General features: G+C 46.0%; 2 protein-coding genes across 6 annotated transcripts in view; one reads left to right on the forward strand and one right to left on the reverse strand.

Moving 5' to 3' along the window:
• Nucleotides 1-18,343, reverse strand: part of HYCC1 (hyccin PI4KA lipid kinase complex subunit 1) — a 369,003-nt gene extending 350,660 nt beyond the window's left edge. For 3 of the 5 annotated variants that reach the window (XM_056519768.1, XM_056519766.1, XM_056519765.1), the window contains exon 1: nucleotides 16,860-17,121. The gene's annotated coding sequence lies outside the window, so the exon portion shown is untranslated. Of the gene's footprint in view, nucleotides 1-8,754; nucleotides 8,855-16,859; nucleotides 17,122-18,122 lie in introns of those variants that run through there. The other 2 variants (XM_056519767.1, XM_056519769.1) reach the window with 2 other exon arrangements.
• NUP42 (nucleoporin 42) overlaps nucleotides 8,341-25,687 on the forward strand; it is a 36,027-nt gene continuing 18,680 nt past the window's right edge. The window contains exons 1-2 of the mRNA XM_056519763.1: nucleotides 8,341-8,463; nucleotides 18,309-18,452. Coding sequence (XP_056375738.1) covers nucleotides 18,347-18,452 — 106 coding nt within the window. The 5' untranslated portion in view covers nucleotides 8,341-8,463; nucleotides 18,309-18,346. The remainder of the gene's footprint in view (nucleotides 8,464-18,308; nucleotides 18,453-25,687) is intronic.

Consider the following 25,687-nt stretch of genomic DNA (forward strand, 5'->3'; position numbering starts at 1 on the left):
CTCCTCTGTTGGAGAAGTTTGTACACTCTACCTGGAAAGGATGTGTTCTTCCTTCCCTTTTGTCTGTGTCAGTTGTACTGCACTTTATTTACAATTGGTCACTAGGGCGACCACTAATATCCATTTTTCCCATTGACCAAAATTGTTATTAAAATGTAACTTTTAATACCTAAATGGTTTAAAAAATATCTGAACACGCCGTTCTCCTACTAGCACTACAACTGGAAAAGTGCAGCTTTGCTCCGTGACCTGTAACTTGAATAGTGGTATAGCTGCAGACTATACCTATTACTGTGGAGAACTGTGTCAGAACTTAAAAACATGAACGCATTGGCCCGTCCGACATTTCGTCACAGGCAGTGGCTTTGTCAAGGACTTGAGGGCGATGGCGTCCAAACGAGCGCTGCGGAGGTTCTTATCACCTCCTATGGGTAATGTCACCATTCGTGAGAACCAATAAATTTAGATTCACTTTGCATTGGTGCTTAGATTGACAGATGTGTCCGGCGGCCAATATTATGCCTGGTACTAACCAATCAGTCAGTACATCATACTTTGCGCTACTAGTCATGATGATAGATATCTCTTCCTACTAGGACAGGATATGTACCTGCTGTATTATCATTGGTGCGTGCCTGTCCGACGTAGGTGCGCAATGTAGTAGTGTTCCGGCCAAGACTCCTCGGCGATCCCATTGGTCGGGGCGGTCTTTATTTCTTCATGGAAGTTTTATCGCCTGGAGAGTTTTTTCGCAGAAGTCTGCTTTTTCTTACTCTTCAGGAGATGCCCCCCTTTTCAGGGGGTTTGTCGCTCCTTTCTTCCTTCTGGGTCCGAGTTGGAGGGTGTTCAAGTTATCCGCATTACCCCAGTACAGCTTTTTCATCTTCTGCGTGCTCATGGCGGGCCCCTGGGACAGCGGTTTTTGGGCCTGCAGCTGCTTCGGTATTGCTCTCATGCACCGGCCCTTTCCAGTACAGCATCCCATTTTTCCTTTTTTCCTGGGGTTCCTTGTCTCTCTATATGACCCGGGTGCCTTAGGTCTCTACAGAGGATGGCCCTTTTCCTTGGCATCCTAGTCCGTCTCCTTGGACGGGGGATCTGTCGGGAGTTCCATTTCTGGGCCTAGTGTGTCTCCGCCTGGGGGGCTCGTCTGCAGGCCTTGTGGACACGTGATTTCAGTCTTGGGACTGATTCCTTTCTCTGGTGGTTGTTTTTCCCACCCTAGGGGACTGCTTTCATACGTCCCATCAGTAAGGTGTCCCCCAACGAAGAGCGACCGAGAAAAGGAGATTTTTTTTTGTACTTACCATAAAATCTCTTTCTCGTAGCTTTCATTGGGGGACACCGCACCCACCCATTTCTTCATCTTTTTTTCCGGACTATTCCTTCTGGTTCTTGGATTGTTTCTCCGGGATTCCTTCCTAGGGTCCTTCGGACGTATGTCTTTGTTGGCTTCTCCTACTGCTTTGTGACAAAACTGATTACTTCACTGCAGGTGGGCGGGAATATCCTGCCAGGGCAGAGCAGAATTTTTTTTCTAGTGTCAGCACCTCCTAGTGGCAAGAGCATATACCAATCAGTAAGGTATGCCCTAATGAAAGCTACGAGAAAGAGATTTTACGGTGAGTACAAAAAAATTTCCTTTTTTCCCCTCAGATGGAGGTAGATCGGTCATAAATTCCATAGAAATATGAGTCCAGGGCCTTTTAGAAATGGACAATGGACACAACTCCCCTGCAGGACCTGTCCGAGGAGTTTTTGCTTGAGCACAAATTTCACAAGAAGCAACAAAAGCCGCCACATCCCTGTTAAGAGATGGCCACCAGAACGTCATTTGAAACAATTTCCTTGTACCCCGAATGCCAGGATGACCTGCTAACAGGGAACCATGAGACTCCTCAATAATATGGAGGCGAAATTGACTAGGTACAAAGATCTTGCCTCTAGGAGTGTCTGGAGGGACCAAGCCTTGATTATTCAATATCTCAGAAGTTAAATCTGCGGACACTGCAGAAATAATCACACCTTCTGGAAGAATAGTCTCTGGATTACAATCAATAGGCTGAGAGGCATTGAAACCCCGAGAAAAGGCATCAGCCTTGACTTTCTTAGTCCCCGGTCGGTAAGTAATAACAAAATCAAATCGAGTAAAGAACAAAGCCCACCAGGCTTGAAGAGGATTGAGACATTTGGCAGATTCAAGGAAGGTTAATTTTTTATGGTCAGTGATTATTGTAACCTGATGAATTGCCCCCTCAAGAAAATGTCTCCATTCCTCAAAAGCCCATTTGATTGCCAAAAGTTCTCGCTTTCCTACGTCATAGTTTTGTTCAGCTGCGGAAAATTTACCAGAGAAAAAGGCGCAAAGACGTAACTTAATCAAAGAAGCAGTTCCATGGGACAAAACTGCTCCAGCACCAACTTCAGAAGCATCAACTTCAACAATAAAAGGTTTGGTCTGATCTGGTTGAACAAAAATAGGAGCAGAGATGAAGCATCCCATAAGATATTCAAATGCTGCCTCCGCCTCCAGAGACCAGTTAACTGGATCTGCCCCTCTATGAGTCAAATCTGTCAATGGTTTTGCATCATTAGAAAATGTTTAAAGGGGTACTCCGGTGAAAACCTTTTTTCTTTTAAATCAAATGGTGGCAGAAAGTTAAATATATTTGTAAATTACTTCTATTAAAAAATCTTAATCCTTCCTGTACTTATTAGCTGCTGAATACTACAGAGGAAATTCTTTTCTTTTTGGAATGCTCTCTGATGACCTCACGAGCACAGTTCTCTCTGCTGACGTTATTATAATAATAATAACGCTTTATTTATTGTTGTCCTTAGTGGGATTTGAACCCAAGTCCCCAGCACTGCAAGGCAGCAGTGATAACCACTGAGCCACTATGCTGCACTTAGCATACATCTGCTATGCACGGTTGCTAAAATGGACAGAGATGTCAGCAGAGAGCACTGTGCTCGTGATGTCATCAGTGTTCCAAAAAGAAAGGAATTTCCTCTGTAGCATTCAGCAGCTAATAAGTACTGGAAGGATTAAGATTTTTTTTAATAGAAGTAATTTACAAATATTATAAACACAATGGAGAGGCTCCTGTCTATCTGACCGTCACTAAAGACCCGAGCGACCCAACAAACACCTATACCCACGGTGTAAAAAATAGGAACAATGTATTAAAAGAAAATGGGGCTCAAAGGTCAAAGATATCTGGTTTAGATTAATTTGTATTTATTGATATAGAATATAAAATGAATTAAATAGGGAATGCACAGGGCCCTTGTACTCCCCTAATTAATTTAATATACAGTAAAATATATATATTAATCCCAATATAAAAATAGCAGCTAAAAACTAAAATTCAATACAAACTAAAAATAGCTGTAAAAATTATTCTGCGATTTGAGCCTGTGTGATCAATATAGCGATCGGCTAATCCTGTAGAGAAGCACAGTACAAATGTTCATTCCTGTTCACAGATACAATGTAGCAGCTGCAGATAACAATAAGTCAATTAATATTGTATCTGTCCAGCCAGTGGCAACTAGATTCCACCAATATAATGATACAGTGTAGCGCTTTGTGGATAGTCGCTTGAGATCGATCTTTACGTGTCTCTGTATAAACCGCAAAATTATCACATCAACCAGTTGGCAATATAATCCAAAAAATGCTCACCGCTCCCGGGATACCATGGATCTCCCTTCGGTGTAGTCCTGTGGACCGGCTGAATGGTGTATTTCGCCCGGTGACTGGCCTCAGTCAGGGATTGTGCTGCTGGAGTCTCGGCCGACTCCTAAGGACGCAGCACTTGGTGGTGGGCACCGTTTGGGGGGACTGCAGCGCTGTCAAGCGGAGTCCCTTGATCAAACCAACTGGGAAAAAAAGCGGTCAGCAAACATCGAATCCTTGTTGTAGATAGCTCGGTTGGCTTCAAACTTGTAATTAAAGTAGCGGCTGGATGCGGTATACAGAGTGGGTGACCCGGCGGCGTTCCTCGTGCACAGGTCGCGCGCTCGGGAGAAAGCACACTGTAACAAATGTCTTGGATCTGTCGGATGATCGCTAGTGCTGTTAGGCAGATGTTCTATATTAGCAGGCTCAATATCGCATATTTAGAATCGCTGGACGCGTTTCAAAACCATCCTCGGTTTTTTCTTCATTTTTTCTTCTTCAGCAGCCGTTCCGCTGCTGAAGAAAAAACCGAGGATGGTTTTGAAACGCGTCCAGCGATTCTAAATATGCGATATTGAGCCTGCTAATATAGAACATCTGCCTAACAGCACTAGCGATCATCCGACAGATCCAAGACATTTGTTACAGTGTGCTATCTCCCGAGCGCGCGACCTGTGCACGAGGAACGCCGCCGGGTCACCCACTCTGTATACCGCATCCAGCCGCTACTTTAATTACAAGTTTGAAGCCAACCGAGCTATCTACAACAAGGATTCGATGTTTGCTGACCGCTTTTTTTCCCAGTTGGTTTGATCAAGGGACTCCGCTTGACAGCGCTGCAGTCCCCCCAAACGGTGCCCACCACCAAGTGCTGCGTCCTTAGGAGTCGGCCGAGACTCCAGCAGCACAATCCCTGACTGAGGCCAGTCACCGGGCGAAATACACCATTCAGCCGGTCCACAGGACTACACCGAAGGGAGATCCATGGTATCCCGGGAGCGGTGAGCATTTTTTGGATTATATTGCCAACTGGTTGATGTGATAATTTGCGGTTTATACAGAGACACGTAAAGATCGATCTCAAGCGACTATCCACAAAGCGCTACACTGTATCATTATATTGGTGGAATCTAGTTGCCACTGGCTGGACAGATACAATATTAATTGACTTATTGCTATCTGCAGCTGCTACATTGTATCTGTGAACAGGAATGAACATTTGTACTGTGCTTCTCTACAGGATTAGCCGATCGCTATATTGATCACACAGGCTCAAATCGCAGAATAATTTTTACAGCTATTTTTAGTTTGTATTGAATTTTAGTTTTTAGCTGCTATTTTTATATTGGGATTTATATATATTTTACTGTATATTAAATTAATTAGGGGAGTACAAGGGCCCTGTGCATTCCCTATTTAATTCATTTTATATTCTATATCAATAAATACAAATTAATCTAAACCAGATATCTTTGACCTTTGAGCCCCATTTTCTTTTAATACATAATTTACAAATATGTTTAACTTTCTGCCACCAGTTTATTTAAAAGAAAAAAGGTTTTCACCGGAGTACCCCTTTAAATACATTTTCTGTAGTAGTTCACAAAGCCCAAAAACTGTTGTAATGCCTTATAAGAAGTAGAGCTATCCAGTCAGAAACAACCTTAACCTTCTCAGGATCCATTTTAAAATGTCCTGGATGTACCCCAAAAATTGTACCTATTTGACACCAAAGACACACTTCTCCTGTTTAACAAACAATTTGTTTTGACGCAGTACCTGAAGAACAGAATGTTCATGGTCAACATGTGGTGACCAATCTCTAGAGAAAATCAGAATATCATCAAAAATTCATGAAAAATATTGTTGACCAAATTCTGAAAAACTGCTGGGGCATTACTGAGACCAAAAGGCATTACCAGATATGACCTTCAGGGGTATTACAAGCAGTTTTCCATTCATCACCCTCTTTTATTCTGATTAACCTCTTAAGGACCAAGGACGTAAGAGTACATCCTTGGTCCCGCTCCCGTGATATAACGCAGGGTCCCATGATGACCCCGCATCATATCACGGTGGGCCCGGCGTCATAGTGAAGCCGGGACCCGCCGCTAATAGCACGCGGCACTGATCGCAGTGCCGCGCGCTATTAACCCTCTAGCCGTGCGCTCAAAGCTGAGCCACGCGGCTAAAAGTGAAAGTAAAAAGTGCAGGTTAGCTCAGTGGGCTGTTCGGGATAGCCACGGCGAAATCGCGGCATCCCGAACAGCTTACAGGACAGCCGGAGGGTCCCTACCTGCCTTCTCGCTGTCCGATCGCCGAATGACTGCTCAGTGCCTGAGATCCAGGCATGAGCAGTCAAGCGGCAGAATCATCGATCACTGGTTTCCTATGAGAAACCAGTGATCAATGTAAAAGATCAGTGTGTGCAGTGTTATAGGTCCCTATGGGAGCTCTAACACTGCAAAAATAAGTGAAAAAAAGGGAATAAAGATCATTTAACCCCTTCCCCTATTAAAAGTTTGAATCACCCCCATTTTCCCATAAAAAAAAACACAGTGTAAATAAAAATAAACATATATGGTATCGCCGCGTGCGGAAATGTCTGAATTATAAAAATATATCGTTAATTAAACCGCACGATCAATGGCGTACGCGCAAAAAAATTCCAAAGTCCAAAATAGTGCATTTTTGGTCACTAAGTCCTATCAATGCAAAAATGGTACCGTTAAAAACTTCAGATCACGGTGCAAAAAATGAGCCCTCATACCGCCCCCATACGCAGAAAAATAAAAAAGTTATAGGGGTCAGAAGATGACAATTTTAAACGTATTAATTTTCCTGCATGTAGTTATGATTTTTTCCAGAAGTACGACAAAATCAAACCTATATAAGTAGGGTATCATTTTAATCGCATGAACCTACAGAATAAAGATAAGGTGTCATTTTTACCGAAAAATGTACTACGTACAAACGGAAGCCCCCAAAATTTACAAAACGGCGGTTTTTTTTTAATTCTGTCTCACAATGATTTTTTTTTTCTGTTTCACCGTAGATTTTTTAGCAAAATGACTGACGTCATTACAAAGTAGAATTGGTGGCACAAAAAATTAGCAATCATATGGATTTTTAGGTGCAAAATTGAAAGAGTTATGATTTTATAAAGGCAAGGAGCAAAAAACGAAAGTGCAAAAACGGAAAAAACCCTGGTCCTTAAGGGGTTAAAGGACATCTGTAGTGCTCTGACTTTTTTCCCCTATCCAAAGGATAGGGGATAAGTTTTAGGGTCCGAGCACTGGGGCCCCCCACAATCTCCTGTACGGGGCCGCGGCACGCTCCCCATCCATGTATCTCTATGGGATTCATGGAGGAGCGTTCCGGCTGCCGTGTCATGCAGGGACGGAACGCCCCCTTTTCTGTAGATTGCTGTGGCCCCGTACAGGAGATCGTGGGGGCCCCAGCGCTAGGACTCCCCTTGATCTAAAACTTATCCCCTATCCTTCGGAGTAGTAGTAGTTCAGAGCACTACAGATTTCCTTTAAGTTGTAAGCCCCTCGAAGATTAGAGGCAATGAAAATTGATTTTTGACTGTATTCTTGTTCAGACCCTAATAATCAATACAAGGCCTTAACCCTCTGTCCTTCTTTGCCACAAAGAAAAACCCTGCTCCCACAGAAGATACAGAAATACCAATGTGACCCTTTTGCAAACTTGACTGAATATAATCCTTCATAGCTTCTCTTTCAGGACCAGACAAATTCTAAATTCGCCCCTTAGGCTAGGTTCACACTGCGGAATCTCCGGACAGAAAATTTCCGCCCGGAGATTTCGAGTGCGGCCAGCGCCGACTGAATCAGTCGGTGCTAGGACCGCGCGGACACTGCAGTCTCCAATAGACTGCAATGTGTTCCGCAAGTATTTCAGCCTGAAGAATGAGCAACGCCTTTCTTCAGGTGGAAATTTTAAAGCGGATTTTCCGTTCACAAATTCCGCTTCACAAATTCTGAAGTGTGAATTTGTGAACGGAAACCCATTCACTATACCGTACATTTTAGTAAACGGAATTTCTGCCTGCAATGTCAAAGCGAAATGGCAGGCGGAAATTCCGCAGTGTGAACCTAGCCTTAGGATACTTGGCATCAGGTACAAGTTCAATAGCACAGTCATAATCTTGGTGTAGGGGCAAAGCAGAGGAGGCCTCCTCAGAAAAAAAAAAAAACATCACAAAAATCAGAATTAAATTCAGGTAGATTACTTTGGGCCACACCAAGAGTTGCAACGCATGTAAGAATGCATTAATTCATACAATCGGACCCGCACTTGATGAGTTCCAATCAAGGACCAATCAAAGACAGGATTATGTTTTCTTAAAGCGCAACTGTCATAAGATTTTAGTCCCCCCAGACTACTACAATGTTGCTACAGATGTCCATAACATAAGTGTAACCATACCTTTATGGGTTTTCCTCCTTCTTTTATAACTTATAAAATACATTTATGGGGTTCGCAAAGCTTGGGGTTCGCAAAACCCCGCCGCCGCCGCCACGCCTATCCTCTCCTTTCAGTGCCGGGATCCACAGTGCATGCGCCTCTCCTGACGTGCGTGTGCCACCGCCCTGCATTGACAGAGCAAGCGCTCACTCCCGCTGCCTATGCGCTCACTGCGCAGGTGCAGTACTAGAGGAAGGGAGGGGCGCATGTGCTGCATCTTACTACACAGTGATCCCAGCGCTGAAAGGAGAGGATAGGCGTGTCGGCTTCCATCTTAGCAAATGCAGGTATGTGGGCCTGTGAAAATGTCACGTATGGGCAGGGAAGGCGTACACACTATTCTCACCCACTCCCCTATCCCTGCCTATTTACGTACCTGCCCTAGGTAACGGGTCCGTAACCACGGTGACAGTCTCTCCATAGACAAGTGAGGGGCATAAATGTCGAAATAATAAAATAGAATAATACAAACACTGGTCAAGGTACAGTAGGGAGCAGACAGACACACTCACACAATAAGTCAATGTCCACTATCAGCATCAAAACCAGTAGTTGTCAAAGTACAAAATCGCTAATACCAGAGAGAAGTCGAGATGATAAGCGAAAAATCACAGATGCCGGGTAAACAAGAATAAACAGGGTAAATCTCTAGCTACTGGAGTTGGACTCTTTCACAGGCATTGAATGAGAGCAAACTGCCAGGTGTTGCCAGACAGCTAAGCGTAACCCGGCAACAAACAGCCAGACAGCTAAGCGTAACCCAGCAAAAAAAACAGCCAGACAGCTAAGCGTAACCCTGCAACAAAAACAAGCAAAGAACCTGTCAGAAACTTTTAACCTTATAGGTTCTGACACGTGAAAAATGTCAAACACCAAAAACTAAACTAAAGTAGTACAATAATTGGGTATTGTTTTAATCGCATTGACTTACAGAATAAAGATATTGTATCATTTTTACCAGAAAGTGTACTGTGCAAAAGCCAAACCCTCCCAAATTTCTATAATTGCAGTTGTCATGACCTCTTTCATTTTACCATAAGATGTACGACGAAGATAGGGTGGCATGGGGGTTCCTGAGGGGGTTCTCTCACAACTGGGATTGGGTCCGCTGATGCTGCAGCGTATACTCGCTCTTTATGCTTGCCCGCAGGCTAGGATCCGGATTAACGGCTCCTTGTCCTCCCCCATCACTATTAGAAACGGTACTAGGCAGGGTTGCCCCCTGTCCCCCCTGTTGTTTGTATTGGTGATGGAGCATCTTCTACAGGCTATTCGACAGTGTGAGCGGGTAAAGGGGGGTTCAGATATGGGGTGAAACTGTCAAATGTGCTGCGTTTGCAGACGACTTGCTCCTATACCTTACGGTCCCTGATGTGAGCCTCCCTGCCCTCTTCTCCCTTTTGGATGAGTATAGTAAATTTAGCAATTATAAATTGAACATGTCCAAGAGTGTTGCCCTGGATGTCTCTCTGGGTCTCAGTGGGGTTTCTATCCTTAAGGGGCGTTATGCCTTTCGTTGGGCGTCCACCTCTTTTACATATCTGGGAGTTCAGGTGCCGGGTGACTTGACACATACATTTGACTTAAACTTCAACCCTCTTCTTTCTTCCTTTTCCTCTGACTTGTCTAGGTGGGACAGACGTGACTTCTCCTGGATTGGACGTGTAAACATAATCAAAATGAACCTACTACCCAGACTTCTCTATCTTTTTCAGACACTCCCCTTTCTTCCGGACTCTGAATAGACTGTTTACTAATTATGTTTGGGGCTCGAGGGGACATCGTATGGCCCGCCTAGGACTGTCTCGACCTAAGTCTGAGGTCGGCTTGGCCCTCCCGGACCCCCACCTCTACTACTTGTCCTCTGTAGCCACTAGAATCTTTGACTGGTTCCATCACGTGAAGGGTAAACTTTGGGTGCGTTTGGAGACTCTGCTTTCTACGTTCCCTCTCACGTCGCTCCCTTGGATGCGAGCATCCTATTGGACCGCGAGTAATCTTGTGAGCCTCCCGTTTGTAGCGCGCTCAGTGCTGCGGGTGTGTCTCCATAGCTTTGGGAGGGCGGGTCTCCTACGCCCCAACGCCCCTTGACGCCGATTCGAGGCAACCCTGACTTCACTCCGGGAGACACCTCTGGCCCCTTCTTGGGTAAGACACGGGGGACTTTCTTGCTCTTTGCCCATGTCCTTCATTCTGGGTCCCTGAAATCTCTGACGGAGGTCCTACAGGAGGAAGCTATTACTGCCACCCATCAATGGCAGTACACCCAACTGACACATTTTTACTCCACTTGGAAGTCTACCCTTGAGCTCCACAGGCTCCTTCTCCCTTTTGAATCCTTGTGTTTGGCTAAGGACTCGCCCGGTCACCTGATCTCAGTAATCTACACTCTTTTGCAGTCTAGTGGGCAAGCCCGGCTTATGGCCCATCAGGAGGGGTGGTCCCGGGAGCTGAGCTGCACCATCACACCCCAGGACTGGAGTAAGGCGTATGCTCTATGTCACAAATCATCGGTATCTGTCAAGCTTCAGGAAACTAACTTTAAGGTGCTGTCTAGGTGGTACCGTGTGCCGGCATTGCTACACCGATGGTATCCGGAGACCCCTGATGTTTGTTGGAGGTGTGGCTCCTCTCCCGGGACTATGCTACACATTTGGTATGACTGCCCCCTCATACGCTCTTACTGGGTGGGAGTCCTTGTACATATATCCAAAATTACGAGCTTCGAGATTCCCCACTCCCCTCGGGTTGCGCTGCTCTCGATGGTGCCTGGCCAAGTTAAACCCCTCCAGAGGGGCCTTGTAGGGATATTGTTGTCGGCAGCCCGTAGAGTAATTCCACGTAAATGGAAGTCGGTCCAGCCCCCGACCGTTGCCGATTGGGTTAAGGAGGTGCAATATCTTTACGGGATGGAGGAGTGTATGGCGGATTTGGTGTCCTCACCTGAGCGTTTCCTGAGACGCTGGTCGCCTTGGGCGGACTATTTGGCTTCCCCTGAGTATAGAGCCATCCCCCTCTCCCCACAGTGAATTGGAGACACCTTCCATTAGCCCTGATGGATTTCTACGTACTCTCCTCTGACCCTCTTCTATCCTCAGCTCCCCTCCTCCACTCCCCCCCCCCTTTTTTATTATTTTTTCCTTTCTCCCTCTCTTACTTTCTGACTAGCTTTTTTGTCCCCATCCCCCTCATGCCCTCACTGTTTCCCTAATGTGTTCTGTAGTTCTTGTGTTGTTTGCCTACCCCCCCCTTTTTTTTTTTTATACTGAAACCTATGCGTTTTGGTTAGGCAGTTTATATGCAGGACTCAGCTCTCTTAACCTCGCTAAATGCCTTTTATGTACAATTTATGCCCTACGAGGACAGAGGTCAGTTCTTTCTTGTTGCCCTGCTTAGACCAGTTATTATACGTATGTGTCCGTACATGGTGCACCCTTTTCTAATAACCACTCACGCTGTGTGTTAACTTACCGCCCTGTTTGATGCGGATGCTGTTTGTTCTTGTATTGGCTTTTATTTTTTGTTAATAAACTTTTTGAAATTGAAAAAAAAAAAAAAAAGATGTACGACGAAACAAAATAATTTGCAGAAAACTGCAATTGTAGAAATTTTGGGTAGGTAAAATAATAGGAGTTATGGATTTTTAAAGGAGAGGAAGAAAAAACAAAAATGCAAAAATGAAAATTGGCCATGTCCTTAACCCCTTACCGCCCTAGGGCGTATGCATATGTCCACGTTTCTAGCTAGTTAGCGCAACTGGACGTATGCATATGTCCTAACGATCTCCTTCACAGCGCAATGCAGACCCACCAGCAGGACCCCGCTGTCAATCACAGCAGCATTAACTCCATAGATGCCATGATCAGTCCTGATCACGGAATCTATGGGATTGACAGGGGGAGGGGGGCGATGCGATTGTGGGATCGCGTTGGTTGTCATGGCAGTAGGAGGCCAGCTAATGGCCTCCTGTCTGCCTAGTACAGCAGCCTGTGAGGTCCAGCAATAGGCTTGGTCGCACAGGCAGTTAGTCAGCGCCACAAAAGACCCACCGCACCCTGGAAGTCCATTAGTCAGTGTAGTACTGACTGTTATACTGTGCTGCAGTACAGATGTACTGCAGCATAGCATATAACCTGTAAAAAGTGAAAAGTAAAAAAATTTAAGGTTTTTAAATAAATTAATAAAGTGTAAAAAAAAAAAATGCCCCTTTCCCAATAAAACCCTATATTATCACCCAAAAAATAAACGCCCAAACGTATACATAATAGGTATTGCCATGGCCGTAATGACTTATGATGATGGTATTTATCCCGCATGGTGAATGCTAGGGATCGACCGATAACGTTTTTTTAGGGCCGATACCGATAATCGGTGGAGGTTAGGGCCGATAGCCGATAACTTATACAGATATTCCGGTATAAGTTATCGGCTATTTATCCCCCCGCGACACCGCTGCAGATCATTGATTTAAAGCGGGCACTTTAAATCAATGCACTGCAGTGGCTTTTTCAGTGCCATAGGCCGCCGCCACCAACCGCTTCTCTCCCCCTACCTGTCAGGGTGGTCTGGGCCATCCATCCTTCCTGTAGTGTCCGGCGGCATTCCGGGTGGAGGGTGAACCGGTCCGGGCTGTCCTTCTCCGGGGGTCATCTTCTCCACTCCGGGCAGGCTCCGGCCTAGTAACGCAGCATAGATGCCGCTGCGCAGCGACGCACCTGACGTCACGGCGTAGCGGCGTCTATGCAGCGTACTAGGCCGGAGCCTGCCCGGAGTGGAGAAGATGACCCCAGAAGGACAGCCCGGACCGGCTCACCCTCCACCCGGAATGCCGCCGGACACTACAGGAAGGATGGATGGCCCGGACCACCCCCATTATGGGTAAGTCTAATTTTTTTTATTGACTCGGAGGGTGGGGGAGGGGCCTGACCGGTATAGCGGTATGGGCAAAAATCCATACCGTGGGAGAAAAAAAAAACGTTATCCGGTTCATACCGGTATACCGCCCAGCACTACGGTGGGGGGTGCGACGCGGTGCAGTGGGTCGGGGGGGGGGGGGGGTGCACCGCGTCGCACCCCCCACCGTAGTGCTGGGCGGTATACCGGTATGAACCGGATAACGAGCAGTGGGGATGGGGGCGGTGCATTATCGGCAAGGTAATTGCCGATACCGATAATGCCCAAAATCATGATTTTCGGCCGATAATATCGGCCATACCGATAATTGATCGATCCCTAGTGAATGCCATAAAAAAAAAATTTTTTAAAAAAAGCTTATTTTGGTACAAAACATGAAATAAAAAAAGATCAAAAGGTAACATGAATTGCAAAAATTCATGTACCAAAATGTACCAATACAGCTTGTCCCGCAAAAAATAAGCCCAACCATAATGGCGTTGGACAAAAAATTTTAAGTTATGGCTGCTAGAACATGACAACACAAAAATGGGAAAAAAAGGATTTTGTTGAGAAAAGGAAAAACCGTACCTAAAAAGACCCACAGAACAAAAAACATAATTTTTACCTTATAGTGTTACACCTGCTCTCTGGCCGGACACGCCGGCCGTGAGCGATCTCTGCTCATGTCCCCGCTGCCCTGAACAATTGCCACCTTGCCACGTCCTGCCTATCTCCTTCTGTGCCTCGCCACCTCACAGCTACCTGTGTGGTCGAGTCGTGCCAGGGGTAGCGTGCCTGGGTGCCACCTGCCGCAGCAAGACCATCCTGCTATGCGGCGGGCTCTGGTGAAAACCAGCGGCACCTTAGACTCCCTGGCACGGCTCACGTCATCATCCACACATGCCCAGAGGATCCACCACCTGCCGTGACCCGTTACAGTAAGATCCGGCCATGGATCCCGCTGGGGTGCCTTTGCCAGATGTCTCGGATCTTTCCACTGTCGCGGCTCAGCAGTCGCAGCAGTTAGCCTGTCAGGCACAACAAATGAATCAACTTTCAGCCATGGTGTAACAGCTCCTTGCCACTCAGCAGCAACAACAGCAGCAGCCACCTGTTCCTGAGCCTCCTCCTGTGTCTGCAGCTTCCTCCGGGACCAAGCTTCGTTTGGCCTTGCCTTCAAAGCAAGACGGAGATCCCAAGCTGTGTAGAGGCTTTGTGACACAGTGTTCTATCCATCTTGAACTCATGGCGGATTTGTTCCCGCCGGAGCGTGCTAAAGTGGTGTTTGTGTTCAGTCTACTGTCTGGAAAAGCTTTGGCCTGGGCTACTCCTCTCTGGGATCGTAGAGATCTGGTCTCCTTGAACCTGTCAGCCTTTTTTGCAGAATTCTGCAATGCATCTGAAGAACCCGCACAAGCCTCCTCTGCCGAGACGGCTCTACTGAACCTCTGCCAAGGGAACTCCATGAACTCTGTGGGAGACTACGCGGTTCAGTTCCGCACTCTTGCCTCTGAACTTTCATGGAACGACGAGGCCTTGTGTGCTACCTTTAACCTCTTCAGGACGCCAGGCATATGCATACGCCCTGCATCCCGAGTCCTTAACCCCTTAAGGACCGGGGTTTTTTCTGTTTTTGCATTTTCGTTTTTTGCTCCTTGCCTTTAAAAAATCATAACTCTTTCAATTTTGCACCTAAAAATCCATATGATTGCTTATTTTTGCACCACCAATTCTACTTTGTTATGACATCAGTCATTTTGCCCAAAAATCTATGGTGAAATGGAAAAAAAATCATTGTGAGACAAAATTGGAAAAAAAAACGCCGTTTTGGGGGCTTCCGTTTCTACGTAGTACATTTTTCGGTAAAAATGACACCTTATCTTTATTCTGTAGGTCCATACGATTAAAAGGATAACCTACTTATATAGGTTTGATTTTGTCGTACTTCTGGAAAAAATCATAACTACATGCAGGAAAATTAATACGTTTAAAATTGTCATCTTCTGACCCTATAACTTTTTTATTTTTCCGTGTATGGGGCAGTATGAGGGCTAATTTTTTGCGCCGTGATCTGAAGTTTTTAACGGTACCATTTTTGCATTGATAGGACTTATTGATCGCTTTTTATTCATTTTTAAATGATATAAAAAGTGACCAAAAATGCACTATTTTGGACTTTGGAATTTTTTTGCGCGCACGCCATTGACCGAGCGGTTTAATTAATGATATATTTTTATAATTCGGAGATTTCCACACGCGGTGATACCATATATGTTTATTTTTATTTACACAGTTTTTTTTTTTATGGGAAAAGGGGGGTGATTCAAACTTTTAATAGGGGAGGGGTTAAATGATATTCATTCACTTTTCTTTTGCAGTGTTATTGCTCCCATAGGGACCTATAACACTGCACACACTGATCTTTATCATTGATCACTGGTTTGTCATAAGAAACCTGTGATCGATGATTCTGCCGCTTGACTGCTCATGCCTGGATCTCAGGCACTGAGCAGTCATTCGGCGATCGGACAGCGAGGAGGCAGGTAGGGGCCCTCCTGCTGTCCTGTAAGCTGTTCGGGATCCCGAACAGCCTACTGAATTAACCGGCATGGTTTCACTTTCGCTTTTAGCCGTGCGGCTCAGCTCTGAGCGTGCGGCTAAAGGGTTAATAGGCGCTGCGCGCTATTAGCGGCGGGTCCCGGCTTCACTGTGACGCCGGGCCCGCCGTGATATGATGCGGGGTTACCGTGTAACCCCACGTTATATCACGGGAGCAGGACCAAGGTACGTCCTTGGTCCTTAAGGGGTTAAGGACGTGGGGCGTATGCATACGCCTGTAGAGAATTCCGGTCCCCGCCGCTAGCCGGTGGGGACCGGGATGCCTGCTGAAATTATTCAGCAGGCATCCCAGCACATCGCCAAGGGGGGTCCTGAGGTCCAATAGGAATGACGTCGCTACGCAGGCCCAGTAAGGCCTTGCGGAAGACAGCAGAGGACCGGAGAAGACGGCAGAGGACCGGAGAAGACGGCAGAGGACCGGAGAAGACAGCGGAGGACCAGAGAAGACCAGGAGAGCCAAGCGGGGGCCCGGGGTCACCATTGGGAGCGGCAGGGACACCATCGCGAGCGGCGGGGACAGGTGAGTACAGATGCCTATACTTTACATTGCAGGAATCCCTCAACATACGATGGATTCGACAAACGATAGCTCGTTTGGAATGAATTACCATGGTATGTTGAGGGACCACTGTATGTCCATTTTATGATGCCAACATAAATTGGACATATTGTATTTGTGAATAAAAATAAAATGTATTTGGAATATCCATTTTCCTTACAAACAGAGAGCTTTAAAGTTAGAAAAATGCTAAATTTTCAAAAATTTTATGAAATATGGGGATTTTTCACCAAAAAAAGATGCAAATAACGACGAAAATTTACCACCAAAATAAAGTAGAATATGTCACGAAAAAACAATCTCAGAATCAGAATATTCGGTAAAAGCGTTTTAGAGTTATTAATGCGTAAAGCGACGATGGTCAGAATTGCGAAAAAGGGCTCAGTCCTTAAGGTGAAAAAGGGCTGCGTCCTTAAGGGGTTAAAAAAAAGACTGTTTTCACTTAACGCAGCAGGAAAAATCCCGTTGACGCAATGAGAATTTGTGCCTATATTGTGCCAGTTTGGAGCACTGTCCGGGAGAACGCTCTTAACTTGGACAAGTAGGAGTGGCTTCCCTAGATGTTAATTTTACCTTTCCTCGCTTGACCACACCGGTTCAAGTGCTTACCTCTGCCAAGACTTCTTTCATTGTTTCTGCTTTTTTGGACTTAGGTTCTGCTGGCAACTTCATTGGTTCCTCTCAGGTCCATAAACATCATCTTCCAGTGAAGCGTCTTATCAAGCCCTTCTTCATTTTTACTGTTAATGGACAAAATCTGAACTGTAAGGTGCAATTCCTAAAACTACGCTAAAACTGCGCTAACACTACACTAATTATGCTAAAACTGTGCCAACACTACACTAATTATGCTAAAACTGCGCCAACACTACACTAATTATGCTAAAACTGCGCTAACACTACACTAATTATGCTAAAACTGCGCCAACACTACACTAATTATGCTAAAATTGCGCTAACACTACACTAATTATGCTAAAACTGCGCTAACACTACACTAATTATGCTAAAACTGCGCCAACACTACACTAATTATGCTAAAATTGCGCCAACACTACACTAATTATGCTAAAATTGCGCTAACACTACACTAATTATGCTAAAACTGCGCTAACACTACACTAATTATGCTAAAACTGCGCCAACACTACACTAATTATGCTAAAACTGCGCCAACACTATGCTAAAACTGCGCCAACACTACACTAATTATGCTAAAACTGTGCCAACACTACACTAATTATGCTAAAACTGTGCCAACACTACACTAATTATGCTAAAACTGTGCCAACACTACACTAATTATGCTAAAACTGTGCCAACACTATGCTAAAACTGTGTTAACACTACACTACGCTAAAACTGCGCTAAGACTACGTTAATTACGGTAAAACTGTGCTAACACTACACTATGCTAACTAAGCTAAAAGTGTGCTAATACTACGCTACGCTAAAACTGCGCTAACATTGCGCTACGCTAACTACGCTAAGACTGCGCTAACTACTATATACCTGTGTAAAACTACAACACCCATCCTGCCCTCTGCAGTTTGGTCCCGTCACTGTAAAACATGCAAAACTACAACTTGTAGAATGCCTTGACATCCTTAGGCTGTCTGGGCATGCTGGGAGTTGTAGTCTCTTTACTTTAAAATCTAACCTACGTCCTTTCACTTTAAAACCTAAGCTACGCTAACTATGTTACAATCTAAGCTAGCTACGCTACACACGCTAACCCTACGCTGGTTTCCCTCTCCCTGCATGCTACCTACTCTAACTACGTACGCTAGCCTTCCTACACTAACTGCGTATCGGAGGAAAGTTGCGCATGCGCTCTGAGTTTTCTACGAATCGTAGAAAACTTTACATCACCCATGACAACGTCAGTGAGGCAGTGGGGGGCGGGGCATATCTGTGGCTGCAGGCTGGGTCGGGACTAGTTGACTCTATTTTCAGTCATTCGGATTTCCCGCTTCGCTTCTTCCTGTACTTGTCTGTACCATGTGATCACCCAGTCACGTGCTGTGCTGACGTCAGCAGGGCCCTTCTATTGCATAGGAACTAACAAGTTCTCAGGACCCCGCGGACGGCGGAAGATGACGGTGTGTAGCTTCTTCCTGCAGGGTCGCTGCAAGTTCGGAGACAGGTGTTGGAATGAACATACGAGAGATGGACGACAACCTGGACAGAACCGATACCAACGTAAGGGCCCGGGCATGGTGTCTGCGGAGGTCCAGAGCCGCACACCGGGGGATAAGCTTGGCAGGTTACATACAGTATACAATGAAAGAACACCCAGAATTGTGATAAGTGATCTGCTCTAGGGGTGGTCTGCTATAATGGGGGTCATCTACTATAGAGGTGGTCTGCTATAATGGTGGTCATCTGCTATAGAGGTGGTCTGCTATAATGGGGGTCATCTACTATAGAGGTGGTCTGCTATAATGGGGGTCATCTACTATAGAGGTGGTCTGCTATAATGGTGGTCATCTGCTATAGAGGTGGTCTGCTATAATGGTGGTCATCTGCTATAGGGGTGGTCTGCTATAATGGGGGTCATCTACTATAGAGGTGGTCTGCTATAATGGTGGTCATCTGCTATAGGGGTGGTCTGCTATAATGGGGGTCATCTGCTATAGGGGTGGTCTGCTATAATGTTGGTCATCTGCTATAATGGGGGTGGTCTGCTATAATGGGGGTGGTCTGCTATAATGGTGGTCATCTGCTATAGAGGTGGTCTGCTATAATGGTGGTCATCTACTATAGAGGTGGTCTGCTATAATGGTGGTCATCTGCTACAGAGGTGGTCTGCTATAATGGGGGTCATCTACTATAGAGGTGGTCTGCTATAATGGTGGTCATCTGCTATAGAGGTGGTCTGCTATAATGGTGGTCATCTACTATAGAGGTGGTCTGCTATAATGGTGGTCATCTGCTATAGAGGTGGTCTGCTATAATGGTGGTCATCTGCTATAGAGGTGGTCTGCTATAATGGGGGTCATCTGCTATAGGGGTGGTCTGCTATAATGGGGGTCATCTACTATAATGGGGGTCATCTACTATAATGGGGGTCATCTGCTATAATGGTGGTCATCTGCTATAATGGGGGTCATCTGCTATAATGGGGGTCATCTGCTATAATGGGGGTCATCTGCTATAATGGGGGTCATCTGCTCTAGAGGTGGTCTGCTATAATGGGGGTCGTCTGCTCTAGAGGTGGTCTGCTATAATGGTGGTCGTCTGCTCTAGAGGTGGTCTGCTATAATGGTGGCCGTCTGCTCTAGAGGTGGTCTGCTATAATGGTGGCCGTCTGCTCTAGAGGTGGTCTGCTATAATGGTGGCCGTCTGCTCTAGAGGTGGTCTGCTATAATGGTGGTCGTCTGCTCTAGAGGTGGTCTGCTATAATGGTGGTCTGCTATAATGGTGGTCTGCTATAATGGTGGTCTGCTATAATGGTGGTCTGCTATAATGGTGGTCTGCTATAATGGTGGTCTGCTATAATGGTGGTCTGCTATAATGGTGGTCATCTGCTATAATGGTGGTCATCTGCTCTAGAGGTGGTGCGCTATAATGGTGGTCATCTGCTCTAGAGGTGGTGCGCTATAATGGTGGTCATCTGCTATAATGGTGGTCTGCTATAATGGTGGTCTGCTATAATGGTGGTCTGCTATAATGGTGGTCTGCTATAATGGTGGTCTGCTATAATGGTGGTCTGCTATAATGGTGGTCTGCTCTAGGGGTGGTCTGCTATAATGGTGGTCATCTGCTATAATGGTGGTCATCTGCTCTAGAGGTGGTGCGCTATAATGGTGGTCATCTGCTCTAGAGGTGGTGCGCTATAATGGTGGTCATCTGCTATAATGGTGGTCTGCTATAATGGTGGTCTGCTATAATGGTGGTCTGCTATAATGGTGGTCTGCTATAATGGTCATCTGCTCTAGGGGTGGTCTGCTATAATGGTGGTCATCTGCTATAATGGTGGTCATCTGCTATAGAGGTGGTCTGCTATAATGGTGGTCATCTGCTATAGAGGTGGTCTGCTGTAATGGTGGTCATCTGCTATAGAGGTGGTCTGCTATAATGGTCGTCTGCTCTAGGGGTGGTCATCTACTATAGAGGTGGTCATCTGCTATAGAGGTGGTCTGCTATAATGGTGGTCATCTGCTATAGAGGTGGTCTGCTATAATGGGGGTCATCTGCTATAGAGGTGGTCTGCTATAATGGGGGTCATCTGCTATAGAGGTGGTCTGCTATAATGGGGGTCATCTGCTATAGAGGTGGTCTGCTATAATGGTGGTCATCTGCTATAATGGTGGTCTGCTATAATGGTGGTCTGCTATAATGGTGGTCTGCTATAATGGTGGTCTGCTATAATGGTGGTCTGCTATAATGGTTGTCTGCTATAATGGTGGTCTGCTATAATGGTCATCTGCTCTAGGGGTGGTCTGCTATAATGGTGGTCATCTGCTATAATGGTGGTCATCTGCTATAGAGGTGGTCTGCTGTAATGGTGGTCATCTGCTATAGAGGTGGTCTGCTATAATGGTCGTCTGCTCTAGGGGTGGTCATCTACTATAGAGGTGGTCATCTACTATAGAGGTGGTCATCTACTATAGAGGTGGTCATCTACTATAGAGGTGGTCTGCTATAATGGTGGTCATCTGCTATAGAGGTGGTCTGCTATAATGGTGGTCATCTACTATAGAGGTGGTCTGCTATAATGGTGGTCATCTGCTATAGAGGTGGTCTGCTATAATGGGGGTCATCTGCTATAGAGGTGGTCTGCTATAATGGGGGTCATCTGCTATAGAGGTGGTCTGCTATAATGGTGGTCATCTGCTATAGAGGTGGTCTGCTATAATGGGGGTCATCTACTATAGAGGTGGTCTGCTATAATGGGGGTCATCTACTATAGAGGTGGTCTGCTATAATGGTGGTCATCTGCTATAATGGTGGTCATCTGCTCTAGAGGAGGTCTGCTCTAGAGGTGGTCATCTGCTATAGAGGTGATCTGCTCTAGGGGTGGTCTGCTATAATGGTGGTCATCTGCTCTAGGGGTGGTCTGCTATAATGGTGGTCATCTACTATAGGGGTGGTCTGCTATAATGGTGGTCATCTACTATAATGGTGGTCATCTGCTATAGAGGTGGTCTGCTATAATGGTGGTCATCTGCTATAGAGGTGGTCTGCTATAATGGTGGTCGTCTGCTCTAGAGGTGGTCTGCTATAATGGTGGTCGTCTGCTCTAGAGGTCGTCTGCTATAATGGTGGTCGTCTGCTCTAGAGGTCGTCTGCTATAATGGTGGTCGTCTGCTATAATGGTGGTCATCTGCTATAATGGTGGTCATCTGCTCTAGAGGTGGTGCGCTATAATGGTCATCTGCTCTAGAGGTGGTGCGCTATAATGGTGGTCATCTGCTATAATGGTGGTCATCTGCTATAATGGTGGTCTGCTATAATGGTGGTCTGCTATAATGGTGGTCTGCTATAATGGTGGTCTGCTATAATGGTGGTCTGCTATAATGGTGGTCTGCTATAATGGTCATCTGCTCTAGGGGTGGTCTGCTATAATGGTGGTCATCTGCTATAATGGTGGTCATCTGCTATAATGGTGGTCATCTGCTATAGAGGTGGTCTGCTATAATGGTGGTCATCTGCTATAGAGGTGGTCTGCTGTAATGGTGGTCATCTGCTATAGAGGTGGTCTGCTATAATGGTCGTCTGCTCTAGGGGTGGTCATCTACTATAGAGGTGGTCATCTACTATAGAGGTGGTCTGCTATAATGGTGGTCATCTGCTATAGAGGTGGTCTGCTATAATGGTGGTCATCTGCTATAGAGGTGGTCTGCTATAATGGGGGTCATCTGCTATAGAGGTGGTCTGCTATAATGGGGGTCATCTGCTATAGAGGTGGTCTGCTATAATGGTGGTCATCTGCTATAATGGTGGTCATCTGCTCTAGAGGAGGTCTGCTCTAGAGGTGGTCATCTGCTATAGAGGTGATCTGCTCTAGGGGTGGTCTGCTATAATGGTGGTCATCTGCTCTAGGGGTGGTCTGCTATAATGGTGGTCATCTACTATAGGGGTGGTCTGCTATAATGGTGGTCATCTACTATAATGGTGGTCATCTGCTATAGAGGTGGTCTGCTATAATGGTGGTCATCTGCTATAGAGGTGGTCTGCTATAATGGTGGTCGTCTGCTCTAGAGGTGGTCTGCTATAATGGTGGTCGTCTGCTCTAGAGGTCGTCTGCTATAATGGTGGTCGTCTGCTCTAGAGGTCGTCTGCTATAATGGTGGTCATCTGCTATAATGGTGGTCATCTGCTCTAGAGGTGGTGCGCTATAATGGTGGTCATCTGCTCTAGAGGTGGTGCGCTATAATGGTGGTCATCTGCTATAATGGTGGTCATCTGCTATAATGGTGGTCATCTGCTATAATGGTGGTCATCTGCTATAATGGTGGTCATCTGCTATAATGGTGGTCTGCTATAATGGTGGTCTGCTATAATGGTGGTCTGCTATAATGGTGGTCTGCTATAATGGTCGTCTGCTCTAGGGGTGGTCTGCTATAATGGTGGTCATCTGCTATAATGGTGGTCATCTGCTATAGAGGTGGTCTGCTGTAATGGTGGTCATCTGCTATAGAGGTGGTCTGCTATAATGGTCGTCTGCTCTAGGGGTGGTCATCTACTATAGAGGTGGTCATCTACTATAGAGGTGGTCATCTACTATAGAGGTGGTCATCTACTATAGAGGTGGTCATCTACTATAGAGGTGGTCTGCTATAATGGTGGTCATCTGCTATAGAGGTGGTCTGCTATAATGGTGGTCATCTACTATAATGGGGGTCATCTACTATAGAGGTGGTCTGCTATAATGGTGGTCATCTGCTATAGAGGTGGTCTGCTATAATGGTGGTCATCTGCTATAGAGGTGGTCTGCTATAATGGTGGTCGTCTGCTCTAGAGGTGGTCTGCTATAATGGTGGTCGTCTGCTCTAGAGGTCGTCTGCTATAATGGTGGTCGTCTGCTCTAGAGGTCGTCTGCTATAATGGTGGTCGTCTGCTATAATGGTGGTCATCTGCTATAATGGTGGTCATCTGCTCTAGAGGTGGTGCGCTATAATGGTCATCTGCTCTAGAGGTGGTGCGCTATAATGGTGGTCATCTGCTATAATGGTGGTCATCTGCTATAATGGTGGTCATCTGCTATAATGGTGGTCTGCTATAATGGTGGTCTGCTATAATGGTGGTCTGCTATAATGGTGGTCTGCTATAATGGTGGTCTGCTATAATGGTGGTCTGCTATAATGGTCATCTGCTCTAGGGGTGGTCTGCTATAATGGTGGTCATCTGCTATAATGGTGGTCATCTGCTATAGAGGTGGTCTGCTGTAATGGTGGTCATCTGCTATAGAGGTGGTCTGCTATAATGGTCGTCTGCTCTAGGGGTGGTCATCTACTATAGAGGTGGTCATCTACTATAGAGGTGGTCTGCTATAATGGTGGTCATCTGCTATAGAGGTGGTCTGCTATAATGGTGGTCATCTGCTATAGAGGTGGTCTGCTATAGAGGTGGTCTGCTATAATGGTGGTCATCTACTATAGAGGTGGTCTGCTATAATGGTGGTCATCTGCTATAGAGGTGGTCTGCTATAATGGGGGTCATCTGCTATAGAGGTGGTCTGCTATAATGGGGGTCATCTGCTATAGAGGTGGTCTGCTATAATGGTGGTCATCTGCTATAGAGGTGGTCTGCTATAATGGGGGTCATCTACTATAGAGGTGGTCTGCTATAATGGTGGTCATCTGCTATAATGGTGGTCATCTGCTCTAGAGGAGGTCTGCTCTAGAGGTGGTCATCTGCTATAGAGGTGATCTGCTCTAGGGGTGGTCTGCTATAATGGTGGTCTGCTATAATGGTGGTCATCTACTATAGGGGTGGTCTGCTATAATGGTGGTCATCTACTATAGGGGTGGTCTGCTATAATGGTGGTCATCTACTATAATGGTGGTCATCTGCTATAGAGGTGGTCTGCTATAATGGTGGTCATCTGCTATAGAGGTGGTCTGCTATAATGGTGGTCATCTGCTATAGAGGTGGTCTGCTATAATGGTCGTCTGCTCTAGGGGTGGTCAAATGAAAGAAAACGGCCTCTGTGCATAATGTATTGCGGACTGAAAATCCCCCACACCAAATCTGGTCTTCTGGAGAAGTTTCATTTTGCCAGTATTCACCAACCCGTGGCTGCCCAGCTATTACAAAACTACAACTCTCAGCATGCCCTGAAACCTGGAGATCACTGCCCTGTACATTCAGCAATGCAGTCCGGGCATGCTGGGAGTTGTAGTTTTGCAACACCTGGAAAGCTGTGGGTTGAAGATCATTGTCGTGTACATTGAGCAACACTCCCTGGGCATGCTGGGAGTTGTAGTTTGCAACACTGGTTGTATACACATGATCTAAATAGATGGCTATAGATGCATGCAGTATGTATTGTATGTAGGTAGATGAGCACTGTTTGTTAAAACTAAAATAAAGGTGAAATTCTTCTTTGCTTGGTGCCAGAAAGAGACCTATGAAAATACACTGCTCTAAAAAAATAAAGGGAACACTGAGATAACACATCCTAGATCTGAATGAATGAACTAATCGTATTAAATACTTACGTATTTACATAGTTGAATGTGCTGACAACAACATCACACAAACATTATCAATGGAAATCAAATTTATCAACCCATGGAGGTCTGGATATGGAGTCACACTCAAAATCAAAGTGGAAAACCAGACTACAGGCTGATCACACTTTATGTAATGTCCTTAAAACAAGTCAAAATGAGGCTCAGTAGTGTGTGTTGCCTCCACGTGCCCGTATGACCTCCCTACAACACCTGGGCATGCTCCTGATGAGGTGGAGGATGGTCTCCTGAGGGATGTCCTCCCAGACCTGGACTAAAGCAGCCGCCAACTCCTGGACAGTCTGTGGTGCAACGTGGCATTGGTGGATGGAGCTAGACATGATGTCCAGATGTGCTCAGTCGGATTCAGGTCTGGGGAATGGGTGGGCCAGTCCATAGCATCAATTCCTGCTGCCCCCACCCATGAGGTCTAGCATTGTCTTGCCTTAGGAGGAACCCAGGGCCAACCGCTCCAGCATATGGTCTCACGAGGGGTCTGAGGATCTCATCTCGGTACCTAATGGCTGTCAGGCTACCTCTGGCAAGTACATTGAGGGCAGTGCCACCCCCCAAAGAAATGCCACCCCACACCATTACTGACCCACCGCCAAACCGGTCATGCTGGAGGCTGTTGCAGGCAGCAGAGTGTGCTCCACGGCGCCTCCAGACTCTGTCACATGTGCTCAGTGTTAACCTGCTTTCATCTGTGAAGAGCACAGGGTCTCTGGCAAATGCAAAATGCCCTGCACAGTGTTG

Source organism: Hyla sarda, chromosome 5 (genome assembly GCF_029499605.1).
Source record: "Hyla sarda isolate aHylSar1 chromosome 5, aHylSar1.hap1, whole genome shotgun sequence".
Taxonomy (NCBI): domain Eukaryota; kingdom Metazoa; phylum Chordata; class Amphibia; order Anura; family Hylidae; genus Hyla; species Hyla sarda.